Source organism: Heterodontus francisci, chromosome 25 (assembly GCF_036365525.1).
Source record: "Heterodontus francisci isolate sHetFra1 chromosome 25, sHetFra1.hap1, whole genome shotgun sequence".
NCBI classification, from domain to species: domain Eukaryota; kingdom Metazoa; phylum Chordata; class Chondrichthyes; order Heterodontiformes; family Heterodontidae; genus Heterodontus; species Heterodontus francisci.
Genome location: NC_090395.1, coordinates 45763302 through 45783545, shown reverse-complemented (window position 1 = coordinate 45783545; position 20244 = coordinate 45763302). Strand labels below are relative to the sequence as shown.

Genomic DNA, 20244 nt, shown 5'->3' with positions numbered 1-20244 from the left:
CTATTTATGAAGCCCAAGATCCCATATGCTTTGCTAACCACTCTCTCAATATGTTCTCCCACCTTCAAAGATCAATGCCCTTGCACCCCCAGGTCCCTCTGTTCCTACACACTCTTCAGAACTGTGCCATTAAGTATATAGGGAAGAGAAGGGAAGGTCTGATTAACTTGATTGAATGTTTTGAGCAGGTAACAAGGATGATTGATGAGCATAGTGCAGTTGATGTGGCCTGTGTGGATTTTAGCAAGGTTTTTGACAAGGTCCCACATGGCAGACTGTTTAAAAAAATAAAAGCCCATGGGATCCAGGGAAATGTAGCAAGCTGGATACAAATTGGCTCAGTGGCAGGAAACAAAGGGTACTTGTTGATAGGTGTTTTTGCGACTGGAAGGCTGTTTCCAATGGCGTTCTGCAGGGTTCAGTACCAGGTTCCCTGCTTTTTGTGGCTTTTATTAATGATTTGGATGTAAATGTAGGGGGAATGATCAAGAAGTTTGCAGATGACACAAAAATTGGCCATGTGGTTGATAGCGAGGAGGATAGCTGTAGGCTGCAGGACAGGCAGAAAAGTGGCAAATGGAATCTAACCCAGAGAAGTGTGAGGTGATGCATTTGGGGAGGTCAAACAAGGCAAAGGAATACCCAATAAATAGGAGGATACTGAGAGGTGTAGAGGAAGTGAGAGACCTTGGAGTGTATGTCCACAGATCCATGAAGATAGCAGGACAGGTCAATAAGGTGGTTAAGAAGGCATATGGAATCCTTTATTAGCTGAGGTGTAGAATATAAGAGTAGGTAGGTTATGCTGAAACTGTATAAATCATTAGTTATGCCACAACTTGTGTACTTTGTGCAGGTCTGGTCACCTCATTATAGAAAGGATGTAATTGCGCTAGAGAGGGTAACAAGGAGTTTTACGAGGATGTGGCCAGGACTGGAAAATTGCAGATAAGGGAAAGCTTGGATAGGCTGAGGTTGTTCTCCTTGGAAGAGAGGAGGCTGAGGAGAGATTTGATTGAGATGTACAAAATTGTGAGGAGCCTGGATAGAGTGGATGGGAAGGGTCTGTTTATCTTAGCAGTGGGGTCAGTGACTAGGTGGCATAGATTTAAAGTGATTTGTGGAAGGATTAGAGAGGAGATGAGGAAAAATTGTTTCACACAGAGGGCGGTGGGGATCTGGAACTCACTGCCTGAAAGGGTGGCAGAGGCAGAATACCTCATCTCACTTAAAAGGTGCCTGAATGTGCACCTGAAGTGCTGTAACCTGTAGGGCTACAGACCAAATGCTGGAAAGTGGGATTAGGCTACGTGACTGTTTTTTCTTCCGTCCGGTGTAGACATGAGGGCTAAGTGGCCTCTTTCTGTGCCATAAACCTTCTATGATTCTATCATAATGTCTCTTCCTGCGCCTTCTGCCAAAATGCATCACCTCACACTTGTCAGTATGGAATTCCATCTGCCACCTGTCTGCCCACTCTGCTAGCCTATCTATGTCTTATTGCAGGTGCTTCATGTCATCTTCACTGTTTGCCACAACTCCAAGTTTGGTGTAAAGGGCAAATTTTGAAATTCTACTCTGTATTCCAAAATCCAAGTGCTTTATATATAGCTTTTTTTAGCTGTGGTCCCAGCACTGACCCTTGGGGAACACCACTGTTTACCATCCTCCTGTCTGAAAAACAACCATTTACTATGACTCACTGTTTTCTATTCTTTAGCCAATTCTTAATCCAATTCTGAACAGGGATTAGCGCATGAGGCCATGCAGTAGGAGTTCGATTAGGAGAGGCAATTTGAGATCCTGACTGTATGGGACTTTTTGTGGATGAAGAGAATCTCAACTCTCTTTGAGATAGAGTGAATCAATACTGCTGAAGCGAGAGGTCGAGTGTGTACATGTGGTGGAGCATGGCATTGTGTGTGGATCTTAGGATGTGGTGAGAACAGTGGTTTGAGGAATGCTGAATGTCTCAGAGATATCTGCAATCGTGCATGGAACCAAAACACGAAGAGTGGAATTGCAGTTGGATTCCATGTGGAATAAATCAGAGCCGGAGACAGTTGCCAGGAGGAGATGTGTCTGGGAAGTGAGTTTTGTAGATAACTGATCAAACACGAGAAGGGAATTAGAAAGAAATCAAGGTGAATAAGGTAAAAGAGACAAATGGAAATCCCATTGGAGAGAAGAGAACTTCTTCAAGGTGGGCATTCCTGGAGGAAAAGTGGCAGTGAATTAAACACTACTACACAAGCAAAATAGTGCAGATGCTGGAAATCTGAAATAAAAGCAGAAAACGCTGGAAATACTCAACAGGTTAGGCAGCATCTGTGGTGAGAGAAACAGAGTTAACGTTCCAGGTCAATGACCTTTCATCAGAACTGAGAAAAGTTAGTAATGTAAGTGTAAGGGGGGAGGGTGGGAAAAAGAACAAAAAGAAAAGTCTGTGATAGGATGGAGGACAGGAGAGATTAAATGACAAAAGAGTTGGTTGTGTATATCTGAAGGATTTTAAGTCGTGGAGTATTTCAAAATGGGAAACCATTTTCCCTCAAATTATAGTCCTCAGCCATCTATCAGACTAATAATTACTTACCTGAGGTGTCCTAGTTAAAATGTATTTAAAATTTGGAGCTGGGGTCCCTTACGTCTGGATAAATCTTGAATAGACAGGAGTGAACAGATGCTCTTTGATCTACTAGTCATATATGGTGGTCACAGTCCATTGAAAAAACTATATCTGGATGTCATTCTCAATTGTCGAGCTATCCCACTGATAGTCTAGATTTTCACTTGCTGGAGAAATTGTTTTTTTTTGGTTTGTTTCTCAAACCTATTCAGCAGATGTTCAGTTTTCTTATTGACTGAGGCAAGTGGTGTGCCATAAACTGGAAACCAGCAGTTCGAAATAGAATCTGTCCAGTTCTAACAAACGTCTTGCATTGATTTGTGACCTTAAGGGTATTCTTGGCTATTTTATCAACAATTGCTGCCCTCGATCTATACTAGAGATTAAAGATTAGCTAGTATCCATTTGAAAATGTCATTTTGAATAATCTTTTCTCCATGTCCAACAGGAACTTGTTGCAATAAACTGCAGTGTTGTGCAATATTGATTTACAGGAGATTTTTTGTTCTCTTGCTGCAAGTTTGTAAATGTTGGTAGGAGCGTGTCTTACTTCAGCTGTTCTCTCTCTAGATTTTGATGATTCAGGAAGACTTGGTCAACAGCTAAAGCTAGGCCAGAGTCTCAGGCCACTCTCTCAGTTCTATTACAGACCTCTGCCCCCGCCCCCCCAACCCCTCCCAAACAAAATAGTTCTTGTTCTCCCCACTAAAATATGGAGATGATTGGATGATCTGTGCATTTTCTCTCCATTGCTAACTGCAATTGCAATATGGCTACAATGCAACAGTCATTCTGTGCTCCGTTCCTACTGTCCCCAGCTGCAGTGCCTAATACTGCTTGAAGATAGTTAAGAATTTCTCTTGAAGCTTGTCACACTGTTCACGGAGATAGTCTTCCAGCTTCCTACTGCTGTAGCATGCCTGGAGTCACACAGCTCTCAAATTCCAATTTAACGTTCAAAGTGACTTATATTCTTCAACGAAATTGAATTGTTAACAATGCCAGGTTAATGTGCGATAAAATTGATTAGTTTTCCATTCCTTTCACTGAATGGCTGTTGTGGTCTGGGCTGAGCTGTACTGAAATATTTCCTCTTTTTCCCAGATCAATGAATAAAACACTTAAGGATAGTACAGAAGTTAACAGTTGTGCAAACTTTTTTGTTGAATCCACTGCAGTGAAGTTTTTCTTCCCTCCAGCCATTTTGTTTTATTTTCTAGATAGACTGCAGCATAAAACTTACTCAGATAGATTCTCAATCTCAAATAAAGCAGAACATATGATCTGCAAGGAAGGGCAAATGGAAGTTGATGGAAAATCACAATAATAGAATCCAACTAGCTTTTTACCAAATTAATTACTTGGGTTTAATTCAGCAAATCTAGTTTTTTAAATTTAAATTATATATTGTGGCAGAGTTAGTGAGGCCTCTGGTCCCTGAATCAGGGGATGCTGCCTTTAAGACCATTCCCTTTGAAGTCTTGGAGTGGGAGGAGACTTTCCCTACCCAGATGAGCATAACAGGGGAGAAGAAGGGGGAAGAGAGAGAGAGAGACAGTGCTGAGCAACAGCAAGTGAGTGCTGAGTGAGTATTGAGTAAGTGAAAGCAAGGGACTGCTAAGTGAGTGAGAGCAAGGGAGTGCTGAGTGAATAAGAGCAAGGGAGTGCTGAGTGAGTGCAAGTGTTGAGTCAGCGAGAGCTGAGTGAGTGAGTGTGAGCAAGCGCTGAGTGAAGCTGCGAGATGAAGAACTAAACGATGTGTGATTTTGCTTTGTGTAATGTGCAATAAAATCTGGAATTTGGGAATTGGATTGATCAAGGACTACTGTTTGTGTCGGGAAGAAGAGCCTAAGATGGAAGAGTCATGCAACAATATACTATACATGTTGTTCCAAAATGTACCAGACAGAGAAGGAAAGCAACAGTTCTAATGTACCATTCATTTATTAATACTTAGCATTATTTCAATGCTATATTAAATATTCTTAAGTGGGAGGGAAATCTGGTGATAGAACGATAAGAAGGCTTTACCATCTGGTCTGATTCTGAATCCTCCCAAACCTTGTGCTTTTGCAGTCTTCTGTCTTGCCAGTTGTAAGGCTCCTGAATACAACAAATTGGAGCAATTTTAGCTTAACTCAGGCCAACAGGACACAAATATTCATAACTTTAATAAACTTGCAGAATGGGTGTATAATTGGCAATTGAATTTCAATATAGAAAAGTGTGAGTTGATACAATTCAGTCGGAGCAATAAGGAGGCCACCCACTGCTTGGATAATAAGGGAGTGATTTGGATGGATCCTTTATATGCCAAAAAGCATCTGAGGTGGCCGAGATAGCGTCTAGAGATAAAACGCCAGTATAGAACATGTTTCGTGAGTAAAGGAGTTGAAGCATGTGCTAGGAATGCCCCCGCCCCAAGGATCATTAAGGGTCTGATTTCCATGTAAAGTGTCTGCTGGTGCTCATTAAAGAGCCTGCACGCATATTGATTAGCATTTGACCTAACACTCACTCCTAAATGCAAGCAGCTGATTGGGAGTAAACAAGTCATTGCTAAGTATTTTGAGCATTACTTAAAGGTATACTGAAAGGTATGCTTACATTTTGCTGTTCACTTGTTGATGGAGGTACAAGAAGCTGTATTTCAGTGAAGTGAAACTTCATCCATTTGTTATTGCATTCAGTGAAAGCAAACAATCTTTACTAAGCTGCAAAGCTACACGATCCCTGTCTTGTTGGCTGCACTAATGGTATGAACCAGTGGCATTAAAGGGTAAATATTTATTCCTGCCACAGAAATGTATGTGTCCGTCAAATTGCATCAATGACTAACTGTTTGTAGCCCAATCAATTTTCTACCATTCAAGGATCGAAGCTATGCTACCTAACTACAAAATACCAGCTAAAAAATTGGCGACAAGGCTAGAGAAAAAGCTTTGCACATGCACAGATCTTTGAACTGAAACCAAAGATGCTATTTTGATTTTCACATTGCAGCACAAACTGATGAAGGGTAGAAAACGTACATGTTTTATGTGATTATAACTTATCCAAAAATAATGTGTATTAAGTCCACTATGTGTGCAAGGCAATACTATGGAGTAACATCTTGCATGTTCCTCTTCTCCCATTTGTTGTTGACCAATGCAATATCTGAATGCTTTGTTCTTTGTCTTTTGCTGTAATATTAGTGTAGGTACCATCATGAGTTTCTTTGTGTTATCTTAAGCAACACACTGAGGTATGTGGATTCCAGTCCCTTAAGATCTCTGGAAGGTTTATTAACAGCTAAACTATGCAACACAATACAGAGCAAACTATATACAGAACCTTTGTCCAGGGTGTTACTATGCAGTGACTATGGCTTTTAGTCACATGACTATATCCTGCTACTTAGCTCATTGGCATACTGAGCTCTTAAAAGGGACATCACACTTAAAGCGATCATACAACATCCCAATCTTTCCAAAGATGTCTCGTACGCTAGAAGTAAAAACACATAAAATTGGATATCAAAATTAGTTATATAGGGAAAGAGATCATAAAATTTACAGCTAGACAGATAAGGATTGTGAAATTTATGAATGCAGAAGCTTAGTAGTCCATATATCATTTCAGTGGTGTGACAACTCTTCCAGATCTTGTTACGGTATAACCTCCTGGGGATGTGGATTTCACCCTTGGCTTTTCTTAGCTTGCATACGTATTGTCAATCTGTTGGTTGCTGTCCTGTTGTTCTGTCACACTCTCATCATTGGAGTATGGTCTTTTGAGTCCGCTGTGCACAAATGGAGTATTGCACACTTTTCTTAATTGGCTTCGGTTCCTCCTCAACACTGCTCCGTTAATATTGTAACCTCGTAAGACCTAGGCTCAATTTGGATATCTGAGGGTAACCATGTTCTCATTGTGGAGTGTGTGACCCTGACCTTTTGTCCTACGTGTAGTTGAGGTAGTTCCACCCCTGCATGTCAGTCATGCACCATCTTCATTCTCCCTTGTTTTTCGAGCAGTGTCTCCTGCATCTTGGAGAATCTGTGTCTCAGCTGTTGCTGTCTTTTCTGAAGTTTCTCCCTCTCTGCATTCAGTTTCTGTTGTTCTGCCTTCAGCCTGCTAAGATACTTTATTGCTTTTCTCAGGATGCCCATTTTGAGGCTGTGTCATTCTTGGAAAGTTCTGGCACATCACCTCAACAGACAATGCTTCAACTCATTCCTCCTCTGCCTGTCCAGGACACTGTGTGTCCTTCGCCTGTCCTCATGCTCGGTATCTGAAGGCCTGGGGCTCAAGGTCGAGGACTTGTTGGGGGAGGAGTACTTGGCCAGATGGAGGTACCTGTCAGTTCTGGCTCGTTTTCGTGCTGGAGGTTCTCTAGAGAGCAGAAGTGAGGGCGCAGCATAGTTGTGCTGTTGCTGGATTTCCAGACTGCACTGTTAGATGCTGGCCAGAGTCTGCGACTGGGTTCCGGTCCTTGGAAATTTCCCCTTGGCAGTGCTCCCCACTGCGAGCCTTTGCTTCTCAATGGTTACGTCAATCTCTTCTTCCGAGTTGCTGGAGCATGAAGAAACACTGCCTGTTGATAAAGAACTTTAACCATCTGTATTTGGATCTTCATTCTCTTGATGCAGCATCTCTGAGAAGGAGCTGATACTCACCAAACCAGAACCAATGATATCCTGGGAGAACTGTGACTCAATCTCAGACAGCAGGGTGTTGGACACAGGGAGTGCATCCTCTCTGATGTGCATTATGTTATCGCCTATGAAATCTCCTATGGTGTCGAACTGGTCCGGGCACATTTGTAGGTCCTGGACTGACTCAATGTAGATACCCTTGGTCTCTTCTGCTGTAATGGGTACCTTGGTGATCTCGTGGATAGTCACAACATTGAAATCCTTACATGCTGGTAGTCCTACCACTGCTGGTCGGCTTGTGTCTACGGTAAATTATTTGTGGGTCTCTGCCGACTTGCCATAGCTGCATTGCATTGTTAGTGTGTCACTGCAAGGGATGGGTGATCCATTGCATGCAGTTAACTTTGCAGTTGTCGGTTGTATCATTAATTTCCAATGACCCCAGTACATATCCTTCAGGATTTGGACTGGTAGGACATTTGCACTAGCTCCCATGTCAATCTTAGTCCCGAGTGTGTGTTTGCCAACTTTCTTTGAGCACATGATATTAAGAGTAGCAAAAGCTTCCAGTTGTTTGACTTCATTAACACAATGGGCTGGATTTTAAGAGCCTGCCACTGCTCTCATCGGCGAGCTCAAAAAATGGCAGCTCGCCTGTGCAGTCTGCACGCAAAAGAGCCGCCGCAATTTCCCGCGTGGCGGCTCATTTAAATGACCGGGACGACCCACCCTCCCAATCATGAGGAGGGGAGGACTGTCTGTCACCGGCAATGGCACATGCTGCCTCTGCGTAGGCACTGGTGCCATTTGTAATAGGCAGCCAGTCCTGCATGCACATTTAAATTTTCTAAAGAAGCAACCCCCCAAAATTAAATTAATTTATAACATCCCTTTCCCACTCCCCCCTTAACAATTACAGTAACTATTTGCCCTTTCATCCTCAAAATACTTACCTTTTACATCTGACTCCCACCCCCCCCAAAACTGCTCAAAGTTTAAAGGTCAACCCTTCCCACCATTCCCTACACAGAGTACGTTTATTTGACTCCCCCCCGTTTCCCCCATCCCCCTGCATTGAAAACCTGACCTCTTTCCCCCCACTCCACCAGTGTGGTGCCGCGTTTCCCCGGACAGGGATTTGAAGGCACAGGAGTTCCAGCCATCACACTGCAGATCGCGGTGGGCTGTCACGATCACAGGGAAGTCTATTTAAATGTATTGATTTTATTGATTTGAATATGTTAATCGAGGTCCCGTTGCCCAGTGGTGGGCCTCGCCGCTGCAGGAGGATTGGGCCAGGCCCTCATGGCGTCAAGGTCCATGGTGGGTCTCATCCGGAGCCATCTTCAGGGCCCCCCGCCACAGAACCCGATGCCTGGGGGAGAAGAAAATTGAGCCCATAATGTGTCAAGTTCATAATATGAAATGCCTGCTCATCTTCTGACTCATTATGAGTCTTGTCTCAGGTCTACTTCACTGTGGACTTTATGTATCAGTTTGTGTTTACGCAGGTCTCTGATGCTGGTGGTGCCCTATCACTGTGCTTGTCTTCTGTTTGTATGTGTCCTGTTGTGATTTCTGGCCGTGTCTTTGGAGCCAGATTTCTTGCATTGGCCGCCCAGTGTCCTTTTGCAGAGGACGCCTTGCACAGATCTTGAAATGCAGGAAAACTTTGCAGTGAGTGGGACAAACCACACAGTTTGCTTGATTTTAGTGACCTGGTTACCATGCTGATACTGTCGGCTGCATCTAGTGTTTGCAGATGCTGTTGTCCACCTGAAATGGCCTCATATTTCCTGCCATCTTCTAGCAACGCATCAATGCTGTGAATTTTCTTTTTCCCCCCAAGAGGTCCTTTTGAAATGCTTCAATAGGTGTTGAGACAATCACCAGCTCCATTATTCACTACGACAGCTCAGTTTCTGAAAAAACACATTTGTTGCCCTTACTGTGGCATCTACTGATGAACTGATCTATTGATTCCTCTGGTTGTTGCTTGTAGGACATCAATTCCAGGTGATGAATTATAAAATTCACTCTTACTCAAAGCTGAGCTTCTTGAAGTTTCTATATCTTTGCGGGATCTTTCTGGTCCTCTTCAGAGAAGCCAGAGGTATTGATTCTGTATAAGCCCTCATTTCCAGCTGCTATCAGTCTTTTCACAGCCTGCTTCTCTGATTCTGCAACCGCTTGGTCCACAAAACATAATTGCATTCTTTGTTTAAAAAGTGTGAACTCGGATAGGATATCAGTAGCCTTCCAGTTCATGCTGAGAAATTTTATTATCCATCCTTCTGCTGTTCTTTTGCTTTCTGCTCTATATTTAACTTTGTTCAGCTCTGTGTGTGCCTTCAGCACTGTGTTTTCTATTTGTGGCTTTAAACCTGTTTTCAAACTTGTTCTGTTAATTCTGCACTGTTCCCCTTTAAGAATTTGTTTTTTCAAAGTTAGCTGCTTTGACAGAGTGTAACAGGTGCTTGACAGTGTTCTTTTTTTCTCTTTCAACACTTTGCTTGTATGTGTACACAGCAGTTCTATAGGCAGTTCAAGGGTTTTTCCCTTTGCTTTTTTTTTGCGAGAGTTTATATATCTTCTTCACGCTTGACTGTTTTAATGATTTTTTTCAGCTTGACTGCTTTACTGAAGACTCTGCTGTGTTGGGGGTTTTCCCACGCTTTTTTGTTTCACGAGTACTTTTCAGGGTTTTCCCTTTTTTCTATTGCTCACATGGAGACTTTAGAAAATAAATTTTTAAAACTCTTCAAAAGCTTTTTTTTAAACCAGGATTTCTCAATCGTCAGCACAATGACTCACCCGATCGCTTGCTTTTCAGCTTTGCCTCTATTCTATGGAGCTTTTTTCAGCCTTCTAAGATATATAGCTTTCTTTCACTCTTTTCACATACTTGTTTTAAAGTTTTTTCACTCATTGCTTCAAATTTTCTCTTCTATTTTCTGCTTTTAAATTTTGTTTGCTGTTTTACCCGTGGTATTCAAGATTATATCTTCTGTTTTCACCACTGCTACCACCATGTCATGAGTTTCTTTATGTTATCTTAAGTAACACAAAGAGATATGTGGATTCCAGTTCCTTGAAGACCTCTAGAAGGTTTATTAACAGCTAAACTACTACACACAAAAAAGAACAAATTATATACAGAACTTTTTACCAGGGTGTTACTGTGCAGAGTGACTATGGCTTCTAGTCATATGACTACATCCTGATACTTAGCTCATTAGCATATTGAGTTCTTAAAGGGACATCACTCTTAAAGCGATCACACAACAGGTACAGCTGAGTTCCTTGCATAGTTCAAAGTTAGATAGTAAATTCTCTCCTACACCTTTGCAGCAGAGTCAACTGTGACATCATTAAATCAATGTGCAAGCCCATCATAATTTCTGAAGGTGATGAAAACACAACACAAACAGAAGTTGTGTAGGGGGTTATTTTGGTGAAAGGGGGAAAACAGGCACTAAATGGGCACTATGCTAATAAAACATGCCTGTTTGAAAGTCCGGCTTTAACATGCAATTTTAGTCCTAATTGCTGATTAGCATAATTTGAACTTGCCTAGAACCTGCAGGATTAGCATTCAAATGCTGATTAGAAACAATTTTTGTGGACCAGTGTAAGTGAGCTACATTGTACCCACTTCTAGTGAATGTTTGTTGACTGACACACAGCGATACATTTCAGCATAGCCCAGGGACTGAGTGAGAGGACACATAGGTTCTCAGATGCAGCACTAAAGGTTCTGGTGGAAGAGGACCAGAGGAGGATGGAAGTTTTGTACCTGCAGGGAGGTAGGAGTCTGCCTTGCCATCCTGTCTTTACTCTCTTTCTCTCCTACAGCAGCTGGTGCTACTCTGCCTGGCCTCATATCCTCCTCCCAATCCTCCTGTAGACCAAAAGGGACCCCTAGCAAGATGCCCTTGGCCAAACACTCCCTTTCTCCTATAATAAAAGCAAAATACTGCAGCTGCTTCAAATCTGAAATAAAAACAAGAAATGCTGGAACCACTCAGCAGGTCTGGCAGCATCTGTGGAAAGAGAAGCAGAGTTAACGTTTCGGGTCAGTGACCCTTCATCGGAACTGACAAATATTAGAAAAGTCACAGGTTATAAACAAGTGAGGTGGGGGTGGGGCAAGAGATAACAAAGGAGAAGGTGCAGATTGGACCAGGCCACATAGCTGACCAAAAGGTCACGGAGCAAAGGCAAACAATATGTTAATGGTGTGTTGAAAGACAAAGCATTAGTACAGATTAGGTGGAAATACACTGAATATTGAACAGCAGCAAGTGCAAACCTGAAAAAAAACAGTGGGTAAGCAAACTGAACAAACTAAGATGAAATGAAATAAATGCAAAAAAAAGGATTGTAAAAATGTAAAAAAGAATGTAAAAAAAAGGAAGAAAAAATAACTAAAAATGAAAGTAAAATGGGGGGCTGTCATGCTCTGAAATGATTGAACTCAATGTTCAGTCCGGCAGGCTGTAGTGTGCCTAATCGGTAAATGAGATGCTGTTCCTCGAGCTTGCGTTGATGTTCACTGGAACACTGCAGCAATCCCAGGACAGAGATGTGAGCATGAGAGCAGGGGGGAGTGTTGAAATGGCAAGCAACCGGAAGCTCAGGGTTCTGCTTGCGGACTGAGCGGAGATGTTCCGCAAAGCGGTCACCCAGTCTGTGTTTGGTCTCCCCAATGTAGAGGAGACCACACTGTGAGCAGCGAATACAGTATACTACCTGGTCCAATCTGGACCTCCTTTGTTATCTCTTGCCCCACCCCCACTTCACTTGCTTATAACCTGTGACTTTTCTAATATTTGTCAGTTCCGATGAAGGGTCACTGACCCGAAACGTTAACTCTGCTTCTCTTTCCACAGATGCTGCCAGACCTGCTGAGTGGTTCCAGCATTTCTTGTTTTTACTCCCTTTCTCCTTCTGACTCCTGTAAGGTGACCAATAAGATAAGAGTAGCACAGCACTTAATCTTTTTAGGTGAAGTTCTCCAGTAAATTTCTGGAATAAATTCTAATAAAGAATAGATGAAGTCTTGATAAAGTGTCCTAGAAAGTCTCCCAATGTGTTTTAAAAGCCGTCTTCAAATCTCCAGCAGCAAATGAATAGTAAATGTGAATATGCTTAAGTAGCCCTCAAAATCCTCAACAATGACTAGTTTACTCACAGTCAGCTGATTGCTATTAAGAGTGAGTGTTATTTCAAGTGCCAGCCACCAAGATGCCATGCAGCCTCATTACTGAGTGTTAGCAGGCAATTTAAATGGCAATCAGCCCCTTAATGATCCTCGGGGATACCATTCCTCGTGCGCGCTTTAACTGCTTTACCAAGATGGCATCTTACGGTAAATCGTAGAATCATAATCATAGAAATTTACAGCACAAAAGGAGGCCATTCAGGCCATCATTTCCTCTCTGGCCAACAGGTAGCCATCCAGCCTACTCCCACTTTCCAGTTTGGTCTGTAGCCTTGTAGGTTACGGCACTTCAAGTGCATATCCAAGTATTTTTTAAATGTTATGAGGATTTCTGCCTCCATCACCCTTTCAGGCAGTGGGCAGGATTTTATATGGGCGATGAGGGTCTCAAGCACTGGCAAAAGTGCCAGTGAGAGCCCCTCGTTGCCACCTTTAGGGAAGGCCTTTCCAGATCAAGTGCCAATTAGGCATTTAAGATGACAGTGATGGGCCTTCCCGGGATCAAGGACCTCGATAGCGGGTGTCCCGCCTGCTAAGGGTTTACAGCCAATCAGAGCCCAGCAGCTGTTTAACTAAGTAGTGCCACTGCGGAGGCGGTGGCAGCTGCTGGTAGAGCACTCACCTGAAGTCCTGGAACCAGGTAAGTCTGAGTGGCAGGGGTTTCATGGTGTAGGGGGTCACAGGAAAGGGGTGTGTAGGGGGTTTTGCAGCAAGGGCCGGGGTGTGGCTCTCAGCGGGGCCCCCTCTTCCCAATACTGGGTCCCTCGTTCAGGCACTGTGCCTTTTAATGAGGGAATGAGGCGTTAGTTGCCCACTTAAGGACCTCAATTGGTGATGGGGCGGGAAGGCCATTCACAGGCCTTCCTGCCCTGGACTTAATTTGGGTGGAGGCAGGAAGGTGGAGGGGTCTCCCTCCCACCACCATCCCACCCGATTATATACTCTCCCCACTTCCAAACCTGACAAGGGGGAGAGAATAAAATTCCCCACACCACCCTCTGGGTGAAAATAATTTCCTCTCGAATCCCCTCTAAATCTCCAATCTCATCCTCTAAATCTATGTCCCCTGGCTATGAACCCAACAACCAAGGAGAATAGGGCCTTCATATCCACTCTATCTCGACCCTCATAATTTTATACACTTGAGTTAGGTCTTCCCTCAGCTCCTCTGTTCCAAGAAAACAACCCTAGTCCATCCAATCTTTCTTCATAACTAAAATTCTCCAGTCCAGGCAACATCCTCAAAAATCTGCTCTGTACCCTCTCTATTGCAATCACATCTTTCCTATAGGGCAGTGACCAAAACTGCATGCAGTACTCCAGTTGTGGCCTAACTAGTGTTTTATACATTTCCAGCATAATCTCCCAGCTCTTGTATTCAATGCCTCAGCTAATAAAGGCAAGTATCTGGTATGCCTTCTTAACTACCTTATCTACCTGTCCAGCCACCAGGAATCTGTGAACATGCACTCCAAGGTACTTCTGTTCCTATACACTTCTCAGTATCCTACCATTTATTGTGTATTCCCTTGCCTTGTTAGCCTTCCCCAAATGTATTAGTTCACACTTCTCCAGATTGAACTCCATTTGCCACTGTTTCGCTCGCCCATCTGACTCGTCCAGTGCTATCTTCCTGCAGTCTACAGCTTCTTCATTATCAACCACATGGCCAATTTTTCTATCGTCTGCAAACTTCTTAATCATACCCCTTACATTCAAGTCCAAATCATTCATATATTTATGACAAAAAGCAAGGGACCCCACTGGAAATAGCCTGTCACTCACAAAAACGCCCAATGACCGTTACTTTTTGCTTCCTGCTGTGAGCCAATTTTGTATCTACTTGCCACTTTGCCTTGGATCTTATAGGCTTTTATTTCGTTACCAGTCTGCCATGTGGGACCTTATCAAACCCTTGCTAAAATCCATATCGACTACATCAAATGCATGACTCTCATTGACCCTCCTGTTACTTCCTCAAAAAATTCAATCATGTTAGTCAGACACAACCTTCCCTTAACAAATCTGTGCTGACTGTCTTTGATTAATCCATGTCTTTCTAAATGAAGATTTATCCTGTCCCTCAGAATTGTTTTCATAATTTTCCCACCACCCAAGGTGAGGCTGACTGGCCTGTAATTACTCGGTCTATGCCTTACTCCTTTTTCAAACAATGGGCTAAACCAGCTTTTCAGCTCAAGGCTCGATCTTGGTCACCTTGCAGACCCTTTAGCACCTAAAGGAGCCAGTAAAATTGATCCAATATCTCTTGACACGGCTGGACAGATAATTGTACTGATGATTGATACAAGAATACATTGCCTATGACAGAATCCTTTGCAGGGCCTTCTTTGGTATTTGTGGACAGTCATAAATGGGTCATTAAGGGGCATTGCAGTCTGAGGGGCAGAGGTCACTTCTACATTCTCAAACCCAAAATAATGCTGCATGCAAGGTTTATAATCAACCTGCTCACCACAAGACAGTAATTTCTCCTGTGTCACCATCATGCATTAGCAATATGCCAACATTAATAGTGAATGGGAATTCTATGTAATGTATCAAAGAACATTGACATTTTTTTTTAATAATATGAGAATCAGAACAGTGTGGCATATAACACAAGTGGCATAATAATCAGTAATATCAGGGAATGAAGGATTACTTAAATTGTTTGGGCATGAATCTTTGCAGTTGATTAAACTGTTGTTAAATCCATAATGAGAAAATACAACTTGTCATTATCAACAGCAATTAGGGCCTGGTTTTAACTCATTCGAAACCCATTCAATAACAAAGAGTTAAAATTGGGTCCTACTATACTAGATTTGCTCTTCTCCAAATATTACCAAAATACAAGAAATACCTCCCATTATGGGTGCTGTGTGAAATGGAAATATCACATAAGTATATTACATGGTGGTTTTGTGATCCTGGTTAAGGTATGTTGTTGGACAAAATAGAGATTGGTTTGTATACTATACCCAATTTGATGCTGCTGGATGCTGATACTGATACTGAATAGAAAAATGTTAATTTCCCAGCACTGAGACACCTTTTCAGTTGCATCAGAAGAAACTAAAGGGGAAAAAACTAATATAAAAAATAAACTTCTCTCATTTCTGTTGAGATTATATTCTCTTTATCAATCTTTTTTTTGAAATGTGAATTATACCAGATAATCATCACAATTATTTCTATTGGTAGCAGTTTACCTTGAGTTTAACCCATCCCTTTACCCCTTTCCCACTAAACTGCTGACTACCCAACTTCCTACTCTGGTCACCAAGTTAGCTAACATTGTAAATAGTAATCTCTCCTTGGGTACCGTTCCCCTTCCCTTCAGAACTACTGTCATCAACCCCTTCTCATAAAACACTTTCAGTCCTTGCAAGCTACATCTCCAACCAATCTCCAATCTTCAGTTCCTCACCAAAAATTTTGAACATGTTCTTCCAAATCTGTGCCCATCTTTCCCACAGCTTCATGTTTCAATTTCTCCAATCAGGTTTCCATCCATGCCGAAACACTGAAACGACCCCGTGGCATCCTCTCTGACTGCAATAATGGTGCATTATCCCTTTTTGTCCTCCTCGACCTCTATGCAACTTTTGATATGAGCCACCAAGCTATCTTGCTCCAATGCACTTTCTATTGTCCAGCTTCGTGGGACTTCTCTTGATTGGTTCTACTTGTACCTATCCAATCATAGCCAGAGCATTCCCAGCAATGGTTTTTCTTTGCACCCTTGCCATGTGTTGTTGCCTTCAGAGGCCCCCAAGGATCTATTTAAATATACAAAAATGACAGACAAAAAACACAACTGATTCATCAAGCCTGTCCCATACAATCATGCTGAAATTAAGCCTCATTGCCCCAATGCTCCTACCCTCCAGCAGCCACGTAATCTCCTGAAAGAAGCAAAAAACAATTGATTTCAGAAATCTTCGGACAATTCACTTGGTGTCCATTTATTACAATTATGCTTCTGTTAAGCGCCATAGATTGTTTTTCTATATTAAAGGTACTATGTAAATGTAGATTGTTGCTGTTGAGTTTAATAGAATTAGCAGAAAAAATGATATGTGATACACAGAATTAGCAGAAGGTTACCAGTTTAAGCTTAAATGTTTCTGCTAACTATTCCTTGGAATTCACTGTCACTGCAGAGCTATTTAGCAGATTTGGGCTTGTTACATCAATGAAGTATTTTAGTGATGTGTGTAATTAGAGATAGTGTTCACATAAGGACAGAGGCTAATCTAATATTCATGATATTGGAATACATACTGTGGTGCATCACTGTGCCTTAGGAACTATTCAGATTAGTCTTCTTTCACACTTGAAACTGACAGTTAAATTATAATATAGTTTTATATTGCACAATCTTTTATATTTTCTACTCTTGAGATTCTGGCAAAATTATTTATTGGCCATATTAAAAAATTAAATGTCATTAAGTCAACTAGCCAGAATGTCAGTATGGCACTATTCAAGTCTGGAAGCCATAGAGAATTTTGTGTTGTACATATCTGTTTGTCAGGCTAAGGATATACCGCATGAATGAAAGAGGCATGGCTGTGCAGAGAACACGCTGACACAGAAGTCACTTTGATTCACTTCAATCCGAGATGTTCCATAGACATTTTGCTGAGTAAGATGTAGACCTAATTAGCAAATGATAATGATTTAAAGCTATTTAAAAGACAAGATCTAAAGTAGCCTCTGCCACCTTCCTTTGTATTCTGATCACCGAGGCAACATTGGTATCTCAGGGGATTGTCCATTGCCAGCTTAACAAAAGTGAATAGTTATGATACTTTGAAGGAAAAATGTAGAATGGGGAATTGTTGAGTGACTATGTGTGTGCATAAGCCAAATGTTTAAATGAATGAATACTCAGTTATAGTGAACAGCACAAAACTGGGACTAGAATCCTGACAGTTAAATTATAATATTATTTTATATTGCACAAGCCTTTTCATTTTACGCTATTGTACTTCTGGCAAAATTAATTATTGTTCATACAAATTAAAGTGCATTAGATTACTTTAGCCAGAATGTCAGTAGGGCACTCTGCAAATTATTTCAGTGAATAGATGAACCAGATAGAATCTGTTTGATCTTCAATCTACATTGGGAAGTGTAGCTGGGAAACAGTGGCAAGTGTTGCAATTTGACTCTGGATTAAAGAAGTTCCTGCTGTTGATGACTATCCAGCTACTCCTGCTGGAAGTCCACGTGTGTGGATATCAGACAAGAACAGGATGAGTTCAACCTTGAATCATCTCATAATCAAATAGTCTATTAAACTCCAGGTCATGGGTTAATTATAGAGAATGGACACATGAGCAGGAAACTGGAGGGTGTCTAGTGCTTGAGGAAGCAAATGTCACTGAAGAGTCAATGCCTTCTGGAAAAACATGAGGGGAGAAAATTGGTGAGGGAAAAACAATGCAAAACTTCACCAATTACAGGTACTGGAATTGAGTGAATGCACACAAGCTCAGACAGCTACATGATCATCATAGTTCATCTGTGCCAGTCTTATTACATTGCCTAATCAGTGAAGTTAATTTTTTCATGTGACTCTCAGATAGTTGAATCTGGCAGTAAGAGATCATTCACCAATGTTCTGGATAGAAAGTTGTCCACAATCATTAGCAGTGTGAGTGACAAACAAAATTTTCCTTTTGTAGGTTTTGATAGATACTTCATGAGCCGGACCCTGGAGAACAACAGAAGAAACATTTGGTTTGCAGAGTTTTGGGAAGCGAATTTCAAGTGTAAGCTGAGCCGACATGGATTTAAACGAGGGAGCCATGTTAAAAAGTGTACAGGTATTGTGCAACCTTTATTCTTTTTTTGTAAACTCCTCATTTTCTACATGTTTTCTTTTCAGCTTTGATATTTATTTTAGTTGTGGAGTTCTATACTCTGAGGGATAAATGATTCCGACAAAATTGATGTAAATGAATTCTAAATATTAAGCAAAATCAGCCTTCAGAAGACAGCTTCTTGTTCTTAAATAAATTGGGCTGTTAGTGGTAGAATTATCCAGCGTTTAATTTGGCAAGGGAATTGTTGTAAAGAAAATGTATGATTGCATTTTACCTGAGAAAAGCCACAACATACTTGGAATCACAATTGCAGACTCTGTGTGTTTAAGGCTTTGTCCCAGCTTTACTATAAATCAATATTTCTCTTTATGCTACTGTTGGCACATAGTTGTTTGAACAGTGAAATGATCTGTGACCTGAAATGCTCTGCAAATGGCATCTTTAAAAAAGATCAATTGATCAAACAAATTAAAAATTCAGACCAATCTTTACAGTGAGTGTTTCACAATTACTGGAAAGTTACTGCTTTGATGATCACCAACTATAAAGTGCTTTAGACTGTTTTGCTACATTAATGGTACTGTCTGGAACTCAGTTTACACATTGTGAGGCCTCCTGAGGTGGGATCGGAGGCAAGGGGGGGCACGGTGTATCGCAACGAGTGCGGGCATGCGGTGGGATGGAGGGCCCGTCGGCCAGTGATCTTCCGAGGTGGCAGAGGCCAACAATGGCCTCCCTGCCTCAAGGCCAATTGAGGCACTTAAGTGGCCTATTAACAGCCAATAACGGGTCTCTTCCCACTGCCACTGGGGTCTTACCGTCAGCTGGGAGCCTCTGCCGCGCAGGGAGGATGCTTTATAAAATAAAGACGCCCTGCCTGCTGGCTTGGGTGGGAGGTGTCCCTCCTTCATGGGAAATTTGTGGTCTACGGAGGATCCCCACCGGGAACAACTTTACTCCCTGGAATCCCCCTCCCCCTGGACTGCATGACCACCCCCTCACTGGGGACTTTTGGACTGGCCCCGGCGACCCCGCCTCACCTACCTCTTGTCTGGGGTTCCAGCACTGGGCCTGGGTCCAAGGCCTCTGCAGTACTGGCAGTGGCCATTGCTCCTGGTGGCGCTGCCAATACTGCTGAGCTGCCAGCCCTTTGATTGTCTGGCAGCTCATGGAGGTGGGATCCCTGTCTTTTATGGGACAGGGATCCCGACTCATGAATCTTTAATTGAAAAACACTGGAGGATCGTTCCAGGGGGTCCATGAAAATGCAGAGGGGGAGCTGACCCCCGCCTTTTTGGCCTGCTGCCGGGAGCCCCGCCTCCTACACAAAATCCAGCCTTAGGATGCACAGAAATTTGAATGTTGTATTTTTTATATATAGAAAAAAATGTTAGGGCAATTTACTTAAAATGAATTAGCATATACTAAATGAGTTTGTATTACCTTTCTTAACTTGTATAAAATAAATGGGTTACTGTAAAAGACAAAAGAAATTCATACAAATGTATTAAGTGTTCATACAATTAAAAAAAGAAATTATTGAAATCTGAAATAAATTAATAAGTGCTTGCAAAAGATCAAGGTTGTGAGCATTTGTAAAGAAAAAAGTTACTGCAATGTACACGAATCTTTGCATAGCATAATTTCAAAATCAGTGATTTCTCAACAAGCTTTGGGCTTCAGGAGACCTCAAGATGTTTGGCTAATTATGGAATTTCTTAGCATCATATTATAAACATAAAACAAGATAAACTGTCCCAAAATCTTTGCCAGACGTAAAACTATTGATTAGTTTTGTTAAGTTTTTGTACGCTGCCAACATATAAAGGCAACAAGCCATTTTTCCTTCATGAATGTTACTGACCGGTTGAGCAATTTTTGAAATTGCTTGTCATGTTTCTCAATCTTGAT

At 41.9% G+C, this 20244-nt stretch overlaps 1 protein-coding gene across 1 annotated transcript in view; it reads left to right on the top strand.

Annotated features, from left to right (window-relative positions):
- Nucleotides 1-20244, top strand: part of LOC137383855 (metabotropic glutamate receptor 4-like) — a 1236760-nt gene that overhangs the window by 504356 nt on the left and 712160 nt on the right. The window contains exon 5 of the mRNA XM_068057161.1: nt 18193-18333. Coding sequence (XP_067913262.1) covers nt 18193-18333 — 141 coding nt within the window. The remainder of the gene's footprint in view (nt 1-18192; nt 18334-20244) is intronic.